Source organism: Meriones unguiculatus, chromosome 1 (assembly GCF_030254825.1).
Source record: "Meriones unguiculatus strain TT.TT164.6M chromosome 1, Bangor_MerUng_6.1, whole genome shotgun sequence".
Taxonomy (NCBI): Eukaryota; Metazoa; Chordata; class Mammalia; order Rodentia; family Muridae; genus Meriones; species Meriones unguiculatus.
In genome coordinates, this window is record NC_083349.1 from 108,208,856 (window position 1) to 108,224,919 (window position 16,064).

The 16,064-nt window shown below is 39.6% G+C and overlaps 1 protein-coding gene across 1 annotated transcript in view; it reads right to left on the minus strand.

Annotated features, from left to right (window-relative positions):
* Nucleotides 1-16,064, minus strand: part of Babam2 (BRISC and BRCA1 A complex member 2) — a 388,471-nt gene that overhangs the window by 342,235 nt on the left and 30,172 nt on the right. The window contains exon 3 of the mRNA XM_060364766.1: nucleotides 12,064-12,140. Within this exon, the coding sequence (XP_060220749.1) occupies nucleotides 12,064-12,140 (77 nt within the window). The remainder of the gene's footprint in view (nucleotides 1-12,063; nucleotides 12,141-16,064) is intronic.

Here is a 16,064-nt window from a genome sequence, read left to right on the forward strand (position 1 = left end):
TGAGCTGGCTAGAATGATAAGCACAGAATGGATCTGAGGAGCTAAAAACAGTGTTAAAAAGCATACAGACATGTAAGTATAAATGTGCACACACACACACACAGAGAAGAGAGACAGAAATAGAGACAGGGAGAGAGAAAGAAAGAGAGTAGCCAAATCATGAAGAAGGTACGGATCCGAAGATGAAGCTGAATCTTGAGCAGATTCCATAGGCAGAATTTCTGGAGCATTGCTACTTCACTATAAAAATATCAGTTTGTCTGGCCACTGCTAATTGAATAGTGCATTCAATTTAAGTAACAGTTCTGAAGCTGTTTTCTTTTTGCTGGGATAACTGTCCAAAACTAATATATTTAACTTTAGTAATGCAGTAGTGAATCCTTAGAAATGAACAGTGAATTTTACACTGCACTTCTGAGGACATGGGGGAGATTTATTATCCAAATCATAATCCACGTTTTCTTCCAAACTTTTTTATCTGAAGGGAAAGCATCTCAACTTGAAACCCTTCGGGATAATTTTTTGGCACAGCTTCTCTACTGTGTTGCAAATGGCTTTAATAAATATTCATCATTCCTCTCAGACGATAAACAACAGTATTGCTCCATTGTTAGACAGAGAATGAGCATGTCTATGGTTTCACGAGAAACAGAGTAATGGACATCTCTGGGTTCCTCACACACCATGCTTACCTGTGCTTACTGGCTCCTAGAAGCCCTGAGTAAAAGCATTTGCTCTGAAAGCATAAGTACATGAGTTCAGATGCTGGCACCATGTAAAAAGCTCAGCATGGCTATGCATGGCTATTATAAGAGAAAAATGGGGAGCTTCTGGTTCTGTGAGAGACCCTGTCTCAGGGGAATAAAGGAGGGAGTGGCAGAGAAAGTCTCCAGAAGTCCTCCTCTGGCTACATTCATGGGTGTCTGCACACCTGCACACTCATGGGCATGCAACACACACATGCACACACACAAACATACACACACATGCATACACACACTCACACAAACACACACCAGAAAACAAACAAACAAAAAAAACCTAGAACCAAACTGAGAATAAACAGCCTAGAGAGCCCTGGCCATGTTTATATCAAAAGTAGACATTCAAACACATAGCCAAAGCTGACAACCAGACCTACTTTCCCAAGAATGTAGTATCAATGACTTCCTCTCTAATGGAGGGAGTCATTCTACCCAATGTTTACAGCGATCTGGGGAAAAGAATAAAGTTGATAAAGAACCAAAAGAATACCTTAAACACAAGGGAACAGATGGGAAGTGGCTACTATCATGCCTACCAGCACTCCAGGCCCTGGCTCCCAGTGAGGACTTGGTGTCCTCCCTGCCCTTGGGCACCATAAAATTCACTTGCTTCCTTATAAAGACAAATAAAAAATCGTTTGGTTTATTTTAGTTCCAATGGATTTCTTAAAACCAAACAGTTCCTGATTAACATAAATTGTTGGTATGAAATACAAAAGTTTCAAACAAAAGATAATTTCAAATTTGAAACGCATGTTAACCAACTGATTCGCTAGTCACAAGACTTGCTCAATATAACTTACAATATTTCAATAATTTCTCTTCATAGTGGCATAAACAATATGATTCAAAGAGCTTGTAGAATTAAGGTCTGTCACTCGCTCATCAAACCTCATCACTGCTACATCCAGAGAAAGAATGTAATTGGTTCATTCCACAAACACTTATTAAGCTACTTTAAATGCCAGGCACCCAGCTAGAGACTGGAAATAATACATGAGCAGAAGCATTCTCCCTGCTCTGTTTAAACAGCGTAGGCACACACACACACACCTTCTTCTTTCTCTTTATCTCTTTTTCTCTGTCTCTCCCTCCCTCTCCCTCAAAAAATCCAATAATTACTTCTAGAAATGCACGCTATGCAGAATGACTGTTGTGTCTATGTTTATAATAAATTCCCAGCCCATATATAAATTTAACTGTAGCTCAGAAACATCTACCAGACCAGTGGGATATTAAGATTCCAACATGCACTTTAGTCAAATCATCTTGATCACTGAAGAAACACATTTCTATTCCTGTTCAAGTATGATTTGTGTCATCTACAACTGTCAAATTCAAGGGCTCCTCTTTAATTAATATCTCTGTCCTTGGACAACTTTCAATAATTTCTTACACAAACTGGCAACTCTTTCATTAGCCAGCAGTTGTTTCTTCACATTACAAGAACTGCGGAAACAATAACATCATTCCTAACGTACTGTAATCTCCTGGCATCCTTTTTCAATTATTTTGAATGTGAGTTATCAATTAGGAATCAATTCATGAATCCACTGATAGAAATGTGCCCTCTCCTCTGCCTTTCTTTCTTCTATCTTCAATTGCACAAAGTGCCCTTTGGTCACAGGTGAAGCAGATTTCTGTAAATACTGACTTCTAATATGAAAAAGATTCTAAAATACAAATTTTAGTTGCATCCTATTATCATTACTATGACTTCGGGGGACAGAGTAAAATATATAAATATGAAATGGGTTCAGACTTCCAACCTCAAAGCACTGTGCATGTTTTCCTGCTTTTCTGAATTGTTAGGGGCAGTGCTCCAATTAAGAATTCCTCGTACAGTAAATAGCTGGTAGAGGCTGAGTGTCCACTGGTACAAGCAGACACAAGTGACAGAATACCGTATTCTCTCTGACACTGGAGCCAGCGCGGATCTGAACACGATAACGCATGAATTCATGTGTCTGTACATGCACTCGATCCTCAACTTCCACAAGTACCTAACTGAGCATCTCTGCTGCGCAGGTTCTGTTCACTGAGCTTAAACTTATAAAATAAATTACTATAAATTCCAAATGCTTTTATTTAGCCTTAGCTAAAATTATATTTTACAGTGCATACAAGAAGTTTTCAATAAAATTTAAGGTAAAAAACTTTATCTAAGAAGTTATCTATACAAAAGATTTAAGTCACAAAAAGCACTCAGTTTGTCATTAGCCTTTGCTCAAGAGGAAAAAAACATGAGAAAGAAAAGATCTACCTGCTATTTATCATATAGTATAATCTAAATCTATTCTTAATTCACTTTTCTTACAATAAGCTTAAGTTTTATTTTAGGTTTATTTCTTAAAAAGCAAAGAGCTTAAGCTGGGAAGGATGGCTCAGTAGTTAAGACACCGGCTGCTCTCAAGTGGAGGGACCGAGACACCAACCCAGGCACAAAACCTTCAAGCTACAGTTTGTCCTGTCTGCAGAGTGTTCTGGGACTGGAGCCTAGCAGACCAGAGAGACTTCATCTAGCAACTGATGGGAACAGATGCAGAATCCAACAGCCAAACATTAGGGGAGTCCTGTGGAGGAGAGGGAGGAAGGATGGGAGGAACCAGAGGGGTTGGGGACACCACGAGACCATAGCCCAAAGAATCAACTGGCCTAGATCAGAGAGCCTACAGAGGTCTGAGCTAGGTCCTCTGCGATGACTGAGTAGCTTGTGTTCTTGTGGGAATTCTAACAGTGGGAGCGGGGCTGTCCTTGACTCTTTCACCTACTTATGGTACCCTTTTCCCCCTACTACACTGCTTCATCCAGCCTTGATGTGATGTATATACCTAGTCTTATTGTAGCTGCTTATGCCGTGTGTGGTTGATGTCCCTAAGAGGCCTCCTCTTCTCTGAGGTGAGGGAGTGGATCTAGGGAAGAGGGGAGGTAGGGAAGAGACTGGGAGAGGGGAAGAAGGAAAACTGTGGTCAGGATGTAATATATGAGAGAAGAGTTTTTAAAAGAGAGAGAGAAAGTTTGGCTGCTCTTCCAGAAGACCCAGGCTTGATCCCCAGTACCAACAGGGTAGCTTCCAATCATCTATAACTCCGGTGCCATGGAAGCCAATGCCCACTTCTGGATTCTGTAAGTACCAGGCATGCACGTGGTTTAAAGACATATATGCAAACAGGACATTCATACACATAATTTTTTAAAGGAAAGAACTTCTAGGTTTGCTGTCATAGCTGCTTTCCAAAGACTATAAAACTATAGAAACTCACAAATATTAATATTTGAGCAAACTAATTTTTTTAATTCTTTATTAATTATACTTTATTCACTTTGTATACCCCCTGTGGTTCCCTCCCTTCCTCCACCCTCTGCATGCATGCCCCTCCCCAAGTCCACTGATAGGGGAGGTCTTCTTTTCCTTCCTTCTGATCCTAGTCAATTAGGTCTCATCAGGAGTGGCTGCATTGTCTTCTTCTGTGGCCTGGTAATGCTGCTTCCCCCTCAGGGGGAGGTAATTAAAGAGCAAGCCAATCAGTTCATTCAGAGACAGTCCCTGTTCCTATTACAACAGAATCCACTTGGATACTGAACTGCCATAGGCTACATCTGTGCAGGGGTCTTAGGTTATCTCCATGCATAGTCCTTGGTTGGAATAGCAATCTCAGAAAAGAACCCTGTGCTCAGATTTTTTGGTTCTGTTGCTCTCCTTGTGGAGTTCCTGTCCTCTCCAGATCTTACTGTTTCCCACTTCTTTCCTAAGATTCCCTGCACTCTGCCCAAAGGTTGCCCATAAGTCTCAGCATCTGCATTGATAGTCTGCAGGGCAGAGCCTTTCAGAGGTCCTCTGTGTCAGGCTCCTGACTTTCCCTCTTTTCTCCTTCTTCTGATGTCCAGCCTTTTTGCCTTTCTGGATAGGAATTGTGCATTTTAGCAAGAGTCCTCCCTCTTGATTAGTTTCTTTAGGTGTACAGATTTTAGTAGGCTTATCCTATATTATATATCTATATGAGTGAGTATATACCGTGTGCATCTTTCTGCTTCTGGGATAGCTCACTCAGGATGATCTTTTCCAGATCCCACCATTTACCTGCAAATTTCATGATTTCCTTGTTTTTTATTGCTGAGTAATATTCCATTGTGTAGATATACCACAATTTCTGTAACCATTTCTCCACTGAGGGGCATCTGGGCTGGCATACTAAATTTTTAAGTTACTTAATGAGAATTAATCTAAAGATGAACAGGCTGTAGAAGGTTGGATTTGATAAGAAATCTTATAGTCCCTGACAATATATTTCTTACATAATAAACATGGTTACAAAATTTACTCAAGTACAAACATATGCTACAGAAAGATGTTAAGTTTACATTCCCACCAGCAATGGAGGAGGGTTCGCCTTTCTCTACAACCTCTCCAGCATGTGTTGTCACTTGAGTTTTTTATCTTAACCATTCTGATACATGCATGTCTCAGGGTTGTACAGGAGCTCCACAAGGAGAGCAACAGAACCAAAATATCTGGGCTCAGACATTTTCTGAGACTGATACTCCAACCAAGCTCCATTCATGGATATAACCTAGAACCCCTGCTCAGATGTAGTCCATGGCAGCTCAGTATCCAAGTGGGTTCCCTAGTAAGAGGAACAGGAACTGTCTCTGACATGAACTCAGTGGCTGGCTCTTTGACACCCCCCACCCAAGGGAGGAGCAGCCTTGCCAGGCCACAGAGGAAGACACTGCAGCCAGTCCTGATGAGACCTGATAAGCTAGGGTCAGATGGAAGAGGAGGTGGACTTCCCCTCTCAGTGGACTTAGAGAGGGGCATGGAAGAAGATGAGCGAGAGAAGGTGGGATTGGAAGGGGAGGTGGGAGGGAGCTACAGCTGGAATAAAAAGCAAATAAAATGTAATTAATGTAAAAAATAAATAATTGATTAAAAAAACAAAAACCAAAAACATGTCAAGCAAAATTTTAAAATGATTTTAAAAGTTAAAAAAAAAAACGGATCTAAGTTGGGTGGCTCATACCTATAATTCTATCACTGCAGAGGCAGAGAGGTAGGAGAACCACTGAGGGCTTAAGACCAGCCTAAGTGACATAGTGGGTTCCAGAACAGAATGGGCTACAGGGTGAGATCTTGTCTCAAAAAGAAACAAAACAGAAAATTATGAGAAAGAATAAAAAACTAAAATAGAGGAAGGAAGGGAGAGAGAGAAAGGGAGAAAGAGAGTGTAGGCCTGCAAAATCTTACTCTAAGAAGGAAAAAAATCAATTCGTTAAAAATTCATGGCTACCACAAATGATTTTTTTCTAGAAGGCATCTACCATAAGTATTGACGTTAATGCAAGATGTAATTGCCACACATTACTACCACTATCAGACCACTACGACTCAAACCTCCTGAAGGTTTGTGAGAGCTTGTAAGCAGATGGGCTGGCAAGAAAGCTTGCTGGGTAAAGGTGCTTGCCACTGAAACACTACCCAAGTTCAGGCCTCAGAACCCACATGATGACAGGAAAGAACACCGCTGCAGGGTTGCTATACTCTGACCTCCACATATATGCCATAGGAGGTGCAAGCACATGCACACACAGAGAGAGAGAGAGGTAATTCTAATTGTTTTAATATTATAAACAGAATTAATTTGGAAAAAGCTTTCAGTTAATTTACAAAGAAAAGAAGCTTAATGGCCATGGCCTGAATATTATATAAAGCAAAACAACCTTGTTCTTGGAAGCACTGACAACAACAAATTTATGCTTCCAAGTGGGAACACAGCAACTCAGTGATGAGCTCAAACCATTCCTCAACCAGGCTTGAAGTACATGTTCAAAAGGAACATTAGTTTTGATTTTCTAAACTAAGGCTTACACCATAATTTACGTAGTTGATTTCATTTATTTTTGATAAGTCTATTGCATTTTCAACAGATCTTTAAAAAAATTAATTCTCAGGGCTAGAAAGATGGCTCAAAAAGTAAATAAATTAAATAAAATAACAATTTTCATCTCTGAACTTAGAGGTTTTGTCTTGGCTGCCAGACTGAAGCAATAGGCTACAAATTTGATACAAATTTGAGAGTTAGAATAGGCTTTTAATGCAGGAGGTAAAATGGCACCTTAAACTCTATACCTTTCCAAAGTCTAGAAGGAACAATACCATCTTCCCCGAGGCTTCTAAGTAACTCTCCTACCTCTGTACCCACACCCTGGTTCCAACACTAAACCTAAGCATATCATCAACATCCTGCAGATGGTTTTCTAGAGAAAGTCAAGAATTTCAGAAAGAAGGAGCTTGGGAAATGGCTCAGTCAATAAAGGGCTTGCCCTTCAAGCACAAGAATTGAGTATGGACCACCAGAACCCACATAAGAAGCTAGGTGTAACAGTCTACATCTGTCATCTCAGACTGGGTTGACAGAGAGGCCAGATCACTAGACTCATTGGCAATCAGCCCAGCCCAATCAGTGAACTACAAGTTCAGAGAGAGGCCTTCTCCCAAAAACTATGGTAGCATGGTGTGGTTAAGAGAAATTAAAAAAAACTTAATAAGTTAAAAAAGAAGCTAAACTGGATGGTGATCTCAGAAATGAAGAGGTAGAGGCAGGTAGATCTCTGTGAGTTCAAGGCCAGCCTGGTCTCCAGACAGCCAGAGTGAGAGCAAGTCTCAAAAAAACAAAGGCAAAAAAAAAAAAAAAAAAAAAAAAAAAAAAACAAAGGCAAAGAGTAACTGAAGAAGACAACTGATACCAACTTCTGATCTCCACATGCATGAACACATACATATATATGAAGCACACACATAAAATTTCAGAAAGAATAAAAAGCTCATTCCTCTAATTCAATTAACTCACATAAATAAAGTTTTCATGTTCAATAATTTCTTCCTGTTATCTGATTGTGGACTGCTTAAGGCTGGGATCTTAGTATTAAGATTTATCCATCCAGGCAGTGGTGGCACATACCTTTCATCCCAGCAGGCAGAGGCAGGAGGATCTCTGAGTATGAGGCCAGCCTGGTCTATAGAGGGAGTCCTGCTCAACTACCCAGAAGCTCTAAACAGTATGTTATCTACTGTCTTAAATATACATGACAGCTTTTAACTGAGGAAAGCCTATATAGACCAGCAGTTCTCAACCTGCTCTTGGCCCTTTAGGGGTTAATGATCCTTTCTCAGGGTTCACTTAAGAGCTCAAAAGGAGAATTGCCATGATTACCTTAACTGATTTGGGAAAACTCCACTAAATGTGAGAGATCCCTTGTCCAAGCAGCTCAGATAAACAGGGACAGAGAAGAAAAATAATTCAACTTTTGCTCATATGGCCTCCTAAAAGTTTTCAGACTTCCACTGTGGACTGAGGCCAGTGGAATTTTGAATCTTTTAACAGCAGACTGGGATGTCTGAGGCTCACAGCTTCATGAACTGAGCAACTATCTGCTACTCAGCTTCTTGGGTGCAAAAAACTGTTGTTATTATTATTTCAAGTATACTGTGTAAAGCAGTCTAACAAATTCTTATATGTTTGTATATGAATGTGTGTAAAGTAAATAAATACATATGTACACACTAAAAAAAGACCACTACAAAACATAGATATTTACATTATGATATATAACAGTAACAAAATTACAGTTATGAGGTAGCATAAAAATAATTTTAAGGTTGGGGTCATCACAACATGAGGAACTGTATTAAAGGGTTGCAGCATTCTAGAACAGGAAGAGAAAAGGTGATATAAAATATGTTCCCTGTGGATATTAGAATAATGGAGGTAAAAAGAAAACCTTTTTAATTTTTTTACTTTTGTTACATTTATTTATTTATGTGTGTGTGCACTTGTGTGCACATGAGGCATGCATCTGGAGGTCAGAGGACCACTCACAGGAGTCAGTTCTTAAACTGGCTAGCTGGTCTCTGTTTCATCTTGCTGTTCTAATGATTTACTTTATTTTCAATTGCATCTATACTTGTGTGTAAGTGTACGTACATGTGAGTGCAGGTCTCTTCACAGTCCAGAAGAAAGCATAGATCTCATGCAGCTGGATTACAGACAGCTGTGAGCTGCCTGACAAGGGTTCTAAGGACTAAGCTTAGGTCCTCTACAAGAACAGTTTGTGTTCTTAACTGCTGAGCCATCTCTCCAACCCTCTGGTTAGTTTTAATTGCAGCCTACAGTCATCTGAAAGGAAACCTGACTGAGGAATTGCCTAGCGCAGACTGGCCTACGGGCACGTCTGCAGGGGACTGGCTTGATTATTAGCTGATCTAGGAGGGCTTTTGGTCAGAGTATTTTATCACAGCAATGGAAAGGAAACTAGAACAGTTCATTCCTTCCACCAGCTAGGTTCCAGGGATTGAACTCAGGTCATTACTCTTGTCACCAAGCACCTTTACCTGCTGAATCATCTCATCGGTCCCAAAAGTATTTTTTTTTAAGATCTAATTTTTGTTCTTTGAATGATTATAAGAGATACTGCAGTCATAAAATAAAAACAATACATAGGAAAGAGGAACAGAGAGGAAGAAAGAGCTCTTACATAAGATACCTAATTATAATGGAGATAATAAAAAATGTTGGGCAGAGAAACAGAGAAGGCAGAAGTAGAAGAGGAAAGAACAAAATATGTACATATTAGTTGAACCTGGGTTCCAGTAACCTAACAAGGTGGCCTGTTTCCTAAGAAATCTTCCAGTAATATATAGAACTTTTAGCAGTTATGCCTACAAAACAAGGTAAAGTCTAATGATAATTAACGCAGAAGCAGGCCCATGGCGCCATTGTAAACAATTTATGAACAATGCCTTGGAGACAATTAAAGACAACGAATTATTAATCTTGAGAATGCAAAGGAAAAAAATAGAAGACAAGCAAAAACAGTGCAGGAAGATGCAAGAGAAAAAAGAAAGAAGCAAGGGCTAATGTTCTTATCCTCTGAAGTGTGAAGCCAAAAGACATTATCTGTGGTCCATGGGAATCCAGATAAAGGAAGCATTCATCACTACTGCACAGACTGTCCTAGCTGATAACAAACCTGAGTCACGCATTTACCAACAAGTTTTTGGGACTGTTCATTTAATTGTATGATGCACTGTTTAAAAGTAACCCTAGGGGAAATGGACATGGGGGGAACACAGATTTGATCCATGGAAAAGCTTTTCTCTAGCCTTTCTAAGGCTCTGATTTTGATCACCAGCATAGGAAAAAAAAAAAATACAAAGTTTTAAGCTACAAGGAAAACAACAGAGGAATCAATAATACTGATGTACTTATATTAAAGAGGAAGAGAGCGATAAGGGGGACGGCTGGTGAAAAACAGACTGAGGCATCTGTATCAGGGCAGGAAGCCAAAAGATAACATCTAAAACTGGCCAGTCAGGAACAGGCAAAAGCGTATTACTGACAGAAATGGGATTCCTCAGAAGAACTAAACTGAACCATTTCTTAAAGTCATAATGGTTTCCTCAGAAACAGGAGTAGGAGGGAAACTATGAGACAGAAGACCACTGTTTCCTTAAGTGTGATTTCAATACTGTGTCCATTTCATTCAAGTGAGTAACTTCGATCATTTCTTTCAAATTTAGTTAATAATTTCTTTTCTTAAAAGAAGTAGCAAGCTAATACTATCACTACACACAGCAAAAATTTTGTGCTTTTGTGGTTTCATGAGAATGGTCTAATAACACAAGGTTAACAAGTCACCTTTGCCTAAATCTCTCATTCATGCTGCATTTGGTAAATTAATACAAATAGCAGTTCTAGAGAATACTGAGATGTGGTAGCTGCTGGTTAGTGATAATAGAACACCTAGTCAATAGTCAAAAAACACACTTTGTCCACCCAATTCCACCCATCCCATCACGATGTTTGTGTGTGTGTGTGTGTGTGTGTGTGTCTAAGTACACGAGCACACACACACAAATGCTTGTGGAGGCCAGAGGACAATTTTAGGTATCATTCCTCAGGCACCATCCACTTTGTTTTCTGAGACTAGGTCCCTCATTGTCCTGCAGCTTACCAAGCAAGCTAAACTGGGTGACCATAATCCCCAGAGCTCTGCTTGTCTCTGTGTTCCCACACTGGGATTATAAGCACGTGTCCTTGCCAAGTTCTTTTCGGTGTGGGTTCTGGGGATCAAACTCAGCTCCTTTTACGTTGAACGTACTTTATGGCCTGCACCATCTCCTTCATCCCCCATTCTGATCTTTAATACTCACATTTTTTATTCCTCTTTTTAACAAATAGATCTTTAATACCCTGTTCACAAGAATAGGTTTAAGGAAAAAAAATGCTGGGTACAATTACTCATACTAACAAAGCAAAGCTATTATCACTTTCACAGTAGGCAAGAGCTTCAGTGCTGTGCTGGTGACAGAGAAGGGCTAATCCAGCACAGACAGATGTTGCAGGTGCTGGCCTGCATCCCAGTGATGACCTCGGACACCATTCAGGCAACACTGGCAGCCTACAGTACAGAAACTTGGCCCACTCTTCACACATATTAATTTTACCTGAGTAACACAAGACCTTAATTTTGGAAAGGTAGCCAGCATTTAAAACTAATTTTAAAAAGGATGAAAACTTTCTGACTTCTACCTTCTGAATCAATAGAAGGTAGTCAATTTCCTCAGAGACAGGGCATCCCAAACTGCCATACTTGGTCTCCTCTCTTTTATATTATTGGCTTGGTCCTTGCAGCCATTTGCATTTCTAACCCTGCTCCAAAGGTCACAGTATGCTGACACACGTAGCCCATGCCCAGATTCTTAGAGAAAGATTTATGACAATGGATTTTGACAACAGTTGAGATATCAACCATTCCTACCTAAAAAGCTATTACTAAGTAGGTCTTTTAAGGGGTGCAACTTTTCTTTTTTCACATTTTTAAAATTTTTATGGGGGGGGCAGAGCACACATGTAGAAATCGGAGGACAACCTGCAGGATTCATTCTCTCCTTCTTCCTCTGAGCACAGGAATCGAACTCAGGTTATCAGGACTGACAGGAGGTGGCTTTACCCACTGAACCATCTTGTAGGCCCAAAGCAATGAGCCTCTTGGAGCTCCCTCCAAGAAAAAAAGACAGAAGCATTGTTGCGCTTCTGTGCAGGCCTATCCCACTGCAACATAGTCCCGGCTGCTGCCTCACTGCAAACAGAACCCAGACTGGACAGCAGATAACAAAACAGTAACCGCTAGTGGGCAGTGTCAGAAATCGCTCTTAGAAGCCAGAAATAAAAACTAAACCACAACTTCCAATAATTAGCTCTGGGTCTATATTTTGAGTAAAACAGCCAACATTACTCACATTTTAATGTCTCTCCAGCATACGGTATGTGCAGTTTGAAGCGGTCACAGTTGGGTCCAGGAGTCAATGATGTACAGCTTAAGGAATCCAGAGGGAGGAAAAATAAGATTTTTAAGAACAAAATTGCAAAGCCCACATATTTATGACACTTAATGAAGTAAATAAAAGTAGTTTTATGCATAAAGGCTTAGAGAACAAAATGAAAGCCTTTCCTAGTCATGAAGTCCAAGACAAAAAACCATCCTTGATCTGAGACAAATTATGTATCTCTCAAGAAAACTTGTATGCCTCCTAACAACAACCCAAGTGCTTCAATACCTCTCACAAAGAAGCGTATCTTGACTTTTAAAACCACACATATCATCCAAATCAGGTCTCTAGTCCCTGATGCCAAGAACTGTAAACACAGAGGAATTTTATGGTCATATTTTAAACATAGATTCTTAGCTTTCACTCTGTTCATACAAAAAAGAGCCCACTTTTGGCCTTTTTCTAGTGGCAGATGGTTTTCTTTCTTTCTCCAAAGGTACGATGCTGTCTCTAGATCTGGCACATGGTACCATTCATCTGCAGGAAAGCACAAAGCATGGTACTTGATTTCAGATAAAATGCAAATGCAAAAGAGGGGGATAAGTGAGTCAGCCAGGTCTCAACATTTGGGGGGGTTTATAAATCTATGGCTTCATGGGGCTTGACAATGAATGGCCTATGCTTTTCATGCAAATTTATTTCATAAGGTATCACAGGACCTTACAAGTCAGAGCCTCAGCTGTATGAACATAGCCCTGAGCTCTTAACCGAATAAAACACTCACAGGAAGCCGATGGAGGAACTCCAGGTGGGTTCCATTGGTGCGGCCATGCCCAACTTTCTCATTCTATTTCCCACAGTCTCTGTTCTATGCTGCAGAGGCAGCGACCTTTAAAAACACAGAGTTGGTTCAATAATAGGACTCTTCTTATTGAAATCCTCTTTTGTGTCTGGTGGAAAAACCAACTCAAGATGCCATCACTTGTAGGAGCCTGAACAATCTTGCTTACTGATTATAGTCATCTTTTGCTGTTGTCGCCCTTGGCCATGGGGGCCAATCTGCATTGCCCACCATTCCCCTTAGGTCAACAGCCTCTTCTTGCCTTTGCGCCTTTGCATGCCTTTGCTGCTTGGACTACTTTTCCCAGGACGTTGCTTGGCCCTCAGTGCTACTCTGACTTTGATTGTATCACCTCCAGAGGCCTCCCTTGATTTTCTACTATGAAGTAGCACCTGTTTTATCACAGCACCTTGGTTTCTTTGTTTGTTTGTTTGTTTCTCTTCATGTCACCTAGGATTCTTGATCTTTATTGCATTTGTCTCTTGCTGTTACTGTTTCCTCCCTTACTGGAATTGACGTGCTAACAGACTACAGATTTGAGCTGTCTATTTGCTTAATGTCCCTACTACCCAGAACAATGCTCAATAAATCTTATCTAAACTAAACACAGCTATGGCAAAAGAAAGAATAGCTTTAATAAAGACCTGTGCTGCAAAAATTCATCTTTTATCCATTTCAACTCATCTCCAAAAACTGGAAATGTGGTATTTTAAAGTTTAACATGGGCTTTTCAGATCCACCATCTGCGGTGGAGCCTCTGCCAAAATACAGATTTTTGTGAAGACCCTTACTGGGAAGACCATCACACTCGAGGTTGAACCCTTGGACACAATAGAAAATGTAAAGGCCAAGCTCCAGAATAAGGAAGGAATTCGTCCTGCTCAGCAGAGGCTGACCTTTGCTGGTAAGCAGCTGGAAGATGGCCATGCTTTGTCTGAATACAACATTCAAAAAGAACCCACCCTCCATCTTGTGTCAATACTCATGGTGGTACTAAGAAAAGGAAGTTTACACCACTCCCAAGAAGAAAAAGCTTAAGAGGACGAAGGTTAAGTTGGCTATAAGGTGGATGAAAATGGCAAAATTAGTCAACTTCATGTCTTTCAGATGAATGTGAAAAGAGCTTTGCTGACTAGATGTGCCAGCCTGCCAAGGAGAGAGAGGAGACAAGGGAGATAAGAACCAATCATAACAATATATGTGTATGAGGGCTGGCAAGATAGCTCAGCAAAGTCATTTGTCACAAAGCCTACCAGCCTGACTGAACATAGTAGAGGGAGATCTCCAACTCTCTGAGGTTGTCCTATAATTTTCACATGCATTGTGGCCTGCTCACACCCACACCCACATAGACATGTGAGCACATACACACAAATGTCATTTTTCAGTTAAAAAATACACAGTATGACAATATTACAACAAAATCCATTACTCTCTATGCTAACTAAATAATAAGAAGTTCTATAATGTGCATTAATGAAGATCACTTAAAAATGCATAAAAGAACTGTATACACAACAACCAAGGACATAAAAAAATAACAATAAAGTCCTTGATACTTGATTCTTAGGGTCTACAATGTAGGAACTCTTGATTCATTTAGCAGATTATTCATGAAAAGCCAAAAAATTGTTTTAAAAAAAGTAATTTTTATGACTACTCTTTAAATTATCTATTCCTAGTTATTGAGATATGATTCCAATTAAGTTTTCTGTATAAACAGAGAAAATGGTCGATTTTACCGTACTTTTCAAGACTTCAGTCAGCCAAACACTAATACAAATTAATCAAGTTCCATGCAGGCATCTCACAATCTTTAGAACATCAACATTTTTAAGACAATGCAAAATACAAGAAAACATGCTTTTTTCTGGCTTAAGGCTAAACCTACTTAATTCAATACTGTCTGAAAAAAAGTAGCGATTTTGACCATTTCTGTTCTTTAAGCCACCTAAAAAGAACAAAATAGATGAATTCAGGGTTCCTTCCCTGACAGTGCGTCAGTTTCCTTTACCCTGACTATTAATTTACCAGTTGGCATGTTCTCCTACATAGCTTCCTGTTTTTGTAATAATGACGTTTGTGCTTCACCAACAACACTTAACATCCGCTAAGACGGAAGCCTTCAGCTTTGGCAACCTTAAGTAACAGGTGACGATGAAATAAAATAGGCTCCAAGACCAATAATTGCTTGTGAATAACTCGAGTCACACGCTGCAGTGAGTAACTGTTAGCTGATATTCACCACATTTCATTTTATAGAATGAAGTCTTTCTTTTTTTTTTTTTCTGGATTAAACTGAACATCAATAACTTTACTCAGACTAAATCGGTTTCCAAATGGTCATGGCATCCAGACTGGCTGACATCTTAACATCTACCTAAATAATATGCACAAGCAAAGGTGTTAAAACCAATTCTGGACTCAGCCTCTAATACAATTACTGCACATACAACCACCTAAACCAAACCAAACAAGGTGAAGTTCTACATCCTCTCCAAAGCAAACACGAGTCAAAATTGAGAAAAAGAAAGCAGCAAAATTATGCTACAGTAAATCTCTTCTACTGTTCTCCAGGGAAATAGGACTACCCACTTGATAACATTATTTTCTTAATACACCACATGTATCTCTCTGTATCACTAAAATCTACAAGGTATTTATAGAACCTACTAGAAAATGATGCATTTAATTCCTAGAGCAGAATTCCAAATAACCATTACCAAAATAAGTGACTCATTCCGGAATGTTTTTTTTAAACATCACAAAATTAAAATATTCAAGAAAGTGTGTTTGCTAATTTGTGTGGCATCGACTGTTATTCCCAACTGAATATGTAATATCTCCATTTATAAATGATAAATTTCAACTCTACCTTAGAATATGCAGTAGAAATGTTGGTTGGTGTTCCTCTGACAAAAGTTAGGTTAAAAATTGCGATATGATTCTGGTAGCAATGATGGACTTGAATACTATTTTTAATCTATAACGAGGGTATGTGTGGTGGCACACATCTTTAATCCCAGAGTTAAGAAGCAGAGGCAGGGAGATAGATCTCTATCTGTAAATTCAAGGCCAGCTTAATCTACATATTGAGTTCCAGGACAGCCAGGACTGCATAAAGATCCTG